Below are 8,465 nucleotides of genomic sequence, written 5' to 3'. Positions count from 1 at the left end.
CCCTGTATAGACTCAACTGTGACGCACACCCAATCAAAATCCCCGTATAGACTCAACTGTGGCACACACCCAATCAAAATCCCTGTATAGACTCAGCTGTGATGCACACCCAGTCAAAATCCCTGTATAGACTCAACTGTGATGCACACCCAATCAAAATCCCTGTATAGACTCAACTGTGACACACACACAATGGCAACAGAGCCCGTTTGGTGCTTTTGCTTCCAGAGCTACCTCCTCTATTGGGGGGAAGACTGTCTTTTACGTATCTTTGCAGTTCCCGATCCTAGCACAGTTCTTTGCCCATCGAAACCAAACTCACTGTCATGGAGTCGATGCCAACTCATACTGACCGGAGAGGACAGGGTTTCCCAGCCTACAACTTTACAGGAGCAGAAAGCCTCCTCTTTCTCCAGCCGAGCAGCTGGTGGTTTTGAACTGCCGACTTTGCATTAGCAGCACAATGAATAACTACTATGCCACTAGGGCTCTACAATATGAGAGAATGGAAGTGAGTGAGTGAGTGAGTGAGTGAGTGAGTGAGTGAGTGAGTGAGTGAATGGCTTCCTGAATGGCGCCTTCTTGCTTGGATCACATCTACAGATACAGATGGTCCCACAACCCCAAGTCCTAGACATGCTGCCTCACAGAATGCACTAGCCAGATGCACTCTCTGGAAGTCATCTAATGCTTCTCCTCTTTGCTAGAAGGCACTCACTCATCTAAGGCCACTTCTCTCAGTGGAGCCTCACCTGTGTGTGCAGCCAGGAGAGCACAAAGAAAGGGGGCCAGGGTGCTGGTCCAGGAGCAGCTCATTTGCATGAGGAGATGGATTACAGCCATCAAAACCATTGAGGAAACAAATTGGCCTTTGGTTGCATCTAAAGAAGCATAGATTCCAGAAGACAGACATTCTACTCCAGTTTGCATGGCTATGGCCTTGCCCACAGAACGATGTCCAGTTCTGGGAACCACACTTTGAAAAAGGTATTGATCATGCAAAATTTAATCATGCACGATACAATTTTATATATCAAGAACTCCAAAGATTCAATGAGGAAATTGCTAGAACTAATGGAAAAATTAAGCAATGTAACAGTCTCTTACAATTAGCATATAAAAGCCAATGGACTTCTTGTATATTAAGGAAGAGAACTCTGAAAATCTGAAAAGAACAATACCATTTATAATAACCACTCAAAAGATGAAACACTTAGAAATAAGCCTCACCAGAGAAACAAAAGACTAGTCAGAAAAAAACAAAAAACTACACGAAACCAAAAGAGACTTATCTTAATGGAAGAAGGTTCCATGCTTATGGATAGCAAGACTTACTACTGTGAAAATGTCAACATTACTGAAAGCAATCTCTAAATGCAGGACAGTTCTGATGGAATAAATAGAAACACTGATCACCAACTTTATAGAGAAAGGAAAGAAACTCAAGATAAGCAACATACTACTAAAAACCACACTTGGAGGCTTCTCCCTCCCTAGTTTCAAAACCTATTACACAGCCTCAGTAATCAAAATAGCTAAGACGTGGTACAGCAATAGACACGTAGACCACTGGATCAGAACAGAGAGCCCAGAAATAAAACCAAATACCTACAGACAACTGATTTGTGATAAACAACTAAAGCCCATTAATGGGAAGAGGTAGACTTTTCAACACACGATGCTGGCAAACTGGACTCCATCTGCAAAAGGATGAAACGCAACCCAAACCTCACACCATTTACAAAATGGACTCAGCGTGGATTACATACAAACCCTAGAACTGTAAGTATCATAAATGAGCAGACAGAGTCAAACGCAAAGGCCCTGGTGCATGGCATACACATTACTGAGCACAGTGCAAACACAGAGACTCCCTGCGAGACATTCCTGATGACAAGACACATGGAGCAGGAGGAGCCACATAGAGATCCCTGCCAGCACTGAGATGCTTCCACTACCACTGGATCCACAAGACTTTCCACCCACTGGCCTGTGATCTTCCTGCATTTGACATCATTGCATGTTTTGCGTGAGTCTGAAGAGGAATTTATAGATTGGTAAAGGACATATGGTTTTATATCGTACTTATGGACTTGATCTGGACTGTGCTGGGATGTTTTCTTAATACACAATTACTCTTTATATAAAGCTCGTTCTTATACACATATGAGTGTCTATGAATTTATTTCTATAGTCTACCCAGACTAACACAATAACAAATGATGGAGAGGAGGTGGAGATATTGGAACTCTCAAACATCGCTGGAAGGATTGGAGAGTTGTCCAGCCTCTATGCAAACCAGCATGGCACTTCCTTCAATAGATGCTAATGGAAATACCAATGACCCAGCAATCTCTCTACTTGGCACAAACCTCCAAGAAATGAAGAACAAAACACGAGCAGGTATACGCACACCCACGTTTATTGCAGTGCTATTCACCATGGCAAACAAGATGGAAACAACCAAGATGCCCATCGGTGGAGGATTTGGACAAATGGAATACTGGGCGACCCTAGAACACATGCTGAAACACACACGCCTCATGACATGAACGAATTTAGAAACATTATGTTCCCTAAATTAGTCAGTCGCATAAAAACAAATGCTGTATGAGACCACTGTTATACAGAAAAAAGATTAAGAAAAAATGCTTTGCACACCAAGAAATGGAAACTTCAAAGGCTAAGGAGATGCTAGGGTGTGGGGGTTGGGGGAAGAAAAGGAGCATGGGAGAGAGAAAGAATGAAATGCTTAGGGATTAAATTCAACCAGAAGGTATAAGATTGCTATGCAGAAAACTGAAAATCTTGTTCCAAGGAATTCAAAGATGTTATTTTAAAAAGTCGTGTGGGGGACAGCTAAAGGAAGTGGGAAGACTGGGTGTGTAAATGAGGATTTCCCTCGCCTGTGGGAAAGTCTTCAAGTGGAATCAGTCTGCACACCCATGTGCAAGCCACAAGGAGCAAATTCTAGCTCAACGTAAAGAACTTTGTAAGGAGTCCTGGTGCGTCGCGGTTATGCATCGAGTTGCAATCCACAGGCGAAAGACTCGGCTTTCCACTCCCACCAACAGGGACAGCCTCAGAAACCCCCAGGGGGGCCACGGGGAGACGGCACTGACTCGATGGCACTGAGAGAGGATGAGGAGGTGAGTCCTTCATAGTCATAGAATAAGTGAACATGATGAGACTGCATAAAGATAAAAGAAATAAAACAAATATCCCTTCCTGGGAGGGGGAAAAAGCTCTCAACCAGAACAATGGTCTCTACTCACACGGAATGGGCAAGGTGGGTGCCCATTATTGACTGTCCGCAATAGTAATGAATAAAAACGGCAACAGTTAATGTAGGGAGCCCTGCATTGCCAAGGGGGTATGCAAAGTACTTCATGTGTTTTATTTCACTTAAATTCCCCACCAGCCTGTGAGGGATGCATTCTTCTTCTCCCATTTTACAGCTGAGGCACCGAGCATAAAAACTTGCCTAGGGTCTCACAGTGCCTCGAATTGAGCCCCATGGACGTGAAGCCAATCCTCTCCACAGCTGCTCGGCATTCGATAACGTCATCCACGTAGAACCAAAACCCAAACTCACTGCCAGGGAGTCCGTTCCGACTCCCAGCAGCCCTCTAAAGTCCCTGAGTGTGCCCGGTTCCCAGCAGGTGTGCCAGAAACAAGGTGCCCTTCCTCTGCTCAGACCTCCAAGCTCAACACCCGGCTAGTGGCTGCCCCTTCCTCTCTCCCTGGTGGGTGGGCAGTGACTGACCTGGCTGTGCAGCTCCTTGGGCAGACGCAGATCCTGGCTTCTTTCAAACTGCTCCATGAGGGCTCTTGTCGCCTGGCTGTCAGAACCGGAGAGCAGCCAGAATATCCTCTCCATGTTGTAGGGCACCTGGGCAGAAGGGCAGAGTCCTGGGCCCAGGGCGATCTCAGCCTGCCTAGACCCTACTCAACAACACCTAGGCCACACCTACCCACCTCCGCCTCCCTATGGGTCCCACCTGGATGTCCATAGCTGATGCCAAGGTTGGTTTGATGGCCTTGGCCAGAGAGAAATCCCCCCGCTGGATGGTCCTGTGGATGATGTCGTTGTGGTTCACTGTGGCGACCAGGCGGATGGGAAGGCCCATCTTCTGAGCAATGCACCCAGCTTCAAACAAGAAGAGGGGAACAACGGTTTCTTACTTTTGCAAAACATGTGGACAAATCTTGCCTTTGATCCTAATGAAAACGTCATGGTATCTCTACATAACCCAAGCCAAACGCACTGCCAAGATGTGGCGTAATGATTACAGCTTGGGCTGCAAACCACAAGGTCAGTAGTTCGAATCCACCAGCCGCTCCTCAGGAGACAGACAGGGCTTTCGACTCCCATAAAGAGTCACACCAGTGGTTTTCAACCTTCCTAATGCTGCAACCCTTTAATGCAGTTCCTCATGTTGTGGTGACTCCCTAACCATAAAATTATTTTCTTTGCTACTTCATAGCTGTAATGTTTCTACTGTTATCAATTTGGTGACCCCCGTGAAAAGGTCGTTTGGACCCCCAGAGGGGTTGCGACCCACAGGTTGAGAACCACTGAGTTACACTCACAAACTCACAGGGCAGTTCTACCCTGTCCTCAGGGTCACCATGAGTATCTCTGTGTAGCAGCGGAGAAACGGAGGCTTAGGATGGCTCAGGGTTGACAGTTACACGGTTGATTCTGGGCTGAACAGACAGGTGGGACACCCTTAGCAAGCAGCCACCGGGTGTTTGTTTTGTGTGGGGCACTCTGGTGGGTGCTGGTGGCAGAGGCCCTCAGGGTGCACCAGAGGATGATGTGAATGGGGAAGTCAGTGAGCACCCTAACGTGGTAAATAACGCTGGTCCATCCCTGTGATGGTTAGGGACACTTCCGGCTAGACGTGGAGTCAACCCGGAGGACACCTCATAGGCCTTTTTTTGTAAGAGAGGTAGGCCAAGGAGCGTCACCCTCCCTTTGACCCCTCGCCTTCTGCTGAAACTGGATCTTGCATCTGGTTCCTCCAACTTGGTCTGCTGATGGAGGAGCCATCAGCCAACTACCACGGCTGGATTTGCTCAGCTGACTGCGGACCTCTGCAGCCACCAGCCAGCGCCGCCCCAGCATGGTTCCCCAATCCCCTGTTGCTTCCTGCTCATCAGTTTCACGTGGCAGGAGAAGCTCCACTTGAACTGGGCTGAACTTGAGCCATTCCTGGCTCTCAGCCTCTTTCTGTTGACAACACGCACACGCGTCATGGTTGTGCTTCTCTCGAGAACCCAACAGCGCACAGTCCCTCACTCCCAGCCCCTGCTCCTTCCATCGTCCTCCTGGCTAAAGGACACTTCTGAACCACCAGGAGGCCTTCCTGGTCTCACCCACCCAAACCATCAGAAGGGAAGTCACTGAGTCAGTAGCACCCCCCAGGAGGCAGACTCCCTCCCGGCTGTGACCCCGGCTCCGCCCCTGAGCAGCTGTGAACCGGGGTGGGGGGTGGGGGGCGGCAAGGTGACTGCCTTCTCTGTGCCTCCGCTTCGTCTTTACAAAATGGAAACAGCGCAATCGCACAGCCCTCCTCTTAGGTTCACGTGAGGATTAAGTGGGTTCATACACGAGAAACACTTCTGGGGAGCCACCCAAGACACAGTGCCCCCCTGATGCCGAGTCCTGCCCAACTCCCAGCCACCCCACGCGCCCAGAGGGCTTCCTGGGCTGTAATCTTTCTAGAGGCAGATGGCCAGGGGCTGCCTTCCATGGCACCATTGCTGCCTTGGGTGGGTTTGAACTGCCGACGTGTGGGCTGGCAGACGAGCTCAAACCATTTCCTCCACCCAGGGACCTTACATGACACGCAGGCAGGGCTCAGTGAAGGCTAATTATGATTCAGGGAAAGTGGCATGATGCCGGGTAATGGTGCAGCCCTCTGCCCTGACAGCATCCACAGGCACAGAGAGAAGCATATTGGCTCCTCTCTGCAATCTGCCCAATCCAAACGCCCGCGTCTAGATAAGGAGGGTGTCCAAGGGACCATCCCACAATAGCTCAGTTAGAAAGTGGTGGACTTGGAGCGGGAACCCTAAGTCCAGACATGTCCTCTCACAGCACAGCGCCCAGAGAATGTGTTCAGGAGTGGGAACAGATTGTGCCAGCTGAGCCTCGTGCCCTCACATCGGGCAGCTGGCCATGGAGGCTGACTCAGCAGTGGAGAGCACTGCCAGCTGGGCATAGCACCTGGACCCTGACCTCATCCCTCCATGCTCTGCCAACTGGATAAGGGCAGGCAGGCCCAACCACGGACCGCTGACACTACCTCCTCATCCTTCACCTGCAGCAAGAGCCGGAGATTCCCCCGGGAAGTTAAGAGAACGTTTCCACAAGGATTTTTCCATCCCCTTCCAAACAAGACTCTACAACTGTCCTCTTCACGGTCCCTGTCAAAGGGCAGCTGGAAGGAGGCCACACTGGGGCCACAGATGTTTTTCTAGCAGGTCCGTCTTAACCTGGGGACCCTCCTTACTGTTTGGGCCGGGTCCGGACCATGCAGCCCCTCCCCCCAGCCTCTCAGAAAGAAGGGTGATCTTCTGTACTGTGCAGTCCCTGCCTCCAGCAGTCCAAGGAGCTTATCTCTCCGGACATGGTCCACACGGCCTATTCCCCCCACCTCTCCAGTCCAGAGCTGGACTGTGCATCCTCTTCCCCCACCTGCCAAGAAGCTGGTCTGTGAGGGACTCACAGCTGCAGCTGCAGCACCAGGAAGCCTCCCTTCTCCTTACTGGCACAAGCACCAGCAGCTCTCTCCATCTCATTTGCATATTTCTCTAGTCCAAATCCTACAAACATCCCACTGCCCCATCAAAGGGCAAGATTTCCCTGACCTTACTTGTTGGGTCTCAGAAACTGCCCAGGAGCTCAAGATGCTCCTGTCCCTTTCTCTGCTCTCCCTTCCCTCCCGGGAGCTCTTTCTCTACCCTAGTAAAATCGCTCTTAACCTCAATTCTTCTTTGTCTCAATTCTATCTCCGTTCTGTGTCTCAGTGTTGACCTCTCACTTACCTGCAAGGTTGCCGCCAGCCCCCGTTGGCACCACCACCTCCACGAGGGGCAGGGGGTCTGTTTCCATGGATGGTGTGCACCGGAAGTAGGCAAAGAAGTGGTGGGCCATCTGCACCAGCACCCGGGACCAGTTGATGGAGTTAAGGCTCATCAGGTTGTGCTCTTTGACAAAACCCACGTCGGCAAACACGGCTTTGATGGGCTCGTCAAGCTCATCGCTGTTTCCCTCCACTGCTGGGGCCAAAGAGAGAAGACCGTTAGGATGGATGAGTGGCCAGCACTTCTTCTGAAAGGCCCGCCCCAACTGTGCTTATCCTGCTTGGACCCCTGCTCGCCTGGGTGTCTTTCCTGGGTCTTCTCTTGACCTGGCTTTCTCAATTCCATCCCGAGCTCCTCTAGGATAGAAGCCATGTCTCCCACTGGCATGCCAGGGAGTTCTAGCCCAGCTGAGAGAGAGCAGAAAATGTATGGGAACCTTGGCCATTGCTTATACCTTTGTAGGAGATGAAATATACAATGTCAACTTTCTGGAGGGAAAAACAGGGAAACTACTCATCTTGGGTTCCATGCCTATTTTCTCTACTCTTCTATGAAGGAGGCGGGACTGTCCTTTTGACTGGGAGTTAGTAAGAGAAGGAGGATTCTTTATCCCACAATCCTCCCCATCAGGGGTTAGGGTGAAGATAGTGATTCCTGTGTGGCCTGTCCCTCGCCCCTCGTTGAGATAACAATGGGGCTACTAGGTGGTAGCTAAGCTCGCAAATGCAGAACTGGCCCTAAAGCTGGGTATGCACATCAATTTATGGGTGAAATATGAAGAAACTCACTTCGCCACTGATCCAAGTTGTATTCCCTAACCCTGTTAAACCAGCATTGAAGCCAATATTGATCTTGTACCTGATACCTGTATCTATTCATCATTGGAACCAATCTTGATTTGAGATGTATTGTGGAAAAAACTAAAATAATCATTAAGGTGTGTATCCATTCCTGCATCACCCTGTGCACTGGGAATGATGCTGGGCCCCAAAATGAATCCTGAAGGGCCTAACCAGCCATGTTCAACTCCTGGTTCAGAAACTCAGACATAAGCCGATCAGTGTCTAGCATTCACCTGGAGTGATTGCTAAATCCAGGCCAATGAGAGATGCTAGGATTCTAGAAAGAAATGGAAAGCACTGCTTTTCTGCTTTCCAAAGAGAGCCATAGGAAGAGAGAAGAGACCTAGTTACCTCAAGTAATTAGTATATGACTAGAAGAGGAAGAGGCCTTAGGACTGAGAGATTAGTGTGACTACAAGAGGAAGGAACCTTAGACTGAGAGATTAGTGTGACTACAAGAGGAAGGAGCCTTAGACTGAGAGATTAGTGTGACTACAAGAGGAAGGGGCCCTAGGACTGAGAGATTAG

General features: G+C 49.5%; 1 protein-coding gene across 3 annotated transcripts in view; it reads right to left on the bottom strand.

Annotated features, from left to right (window-relative positions):
• The window catches only part of THNSL2 (threonine synthase like 2), a 22,375-nt gene that overhangs the window by 2,221 nt on the left and 11,689 nt on the right, over nucleotides 1–8,465 (bottom strand). For 2 of the 3 annotated variants that reach the window (XM_045283903.1, XM_004707942.2), the window contains exons 4-6: nucleotides 7,057–7,287; nucleotides 4,002–4,150; nucleotides 3,767–3,892 (exon numbers count right to left, since the gene is read on the bottom strand). In XM_045283903.1, coding sequence (XP_045139838.1) covers nucleotides 3,767–3,892; nucleotides 4,002–4,150; nucleotides 7,057–7,287 — 506 coding nt within the window. Of the gene's footprint in view, nucleotides 1–3,766; nucleotides 3,893–4,001; nucleotides 4,151–7,056; nucleotides 7,291–8,465 lie in introns of all 3 variants that reach the window. The other variant, XM_045283904.1, reaches the window with a different exon arrangement.

This window comes from Echinops telfairi, unplaced genomic scaffold (assembly GCF_000313985.2).
Source record: "Echinops telfairi isolate 266 unplaced genomic scaffold, ASM31398v2 ScPeMD7_7467;HRSCAF=8505_1, whole genome shotgun sequence".
Classification (NCBI taxonomy): domain Eukaryota; kingdom Metazoa; phylum Chordata; class Mammalia; order Afrosoricida; family Tenrecidae; genus Echinops; species Echinops telfairi.
This window is presented reverse-complemented; position numbering and strand designations above follow the sequence as displayed.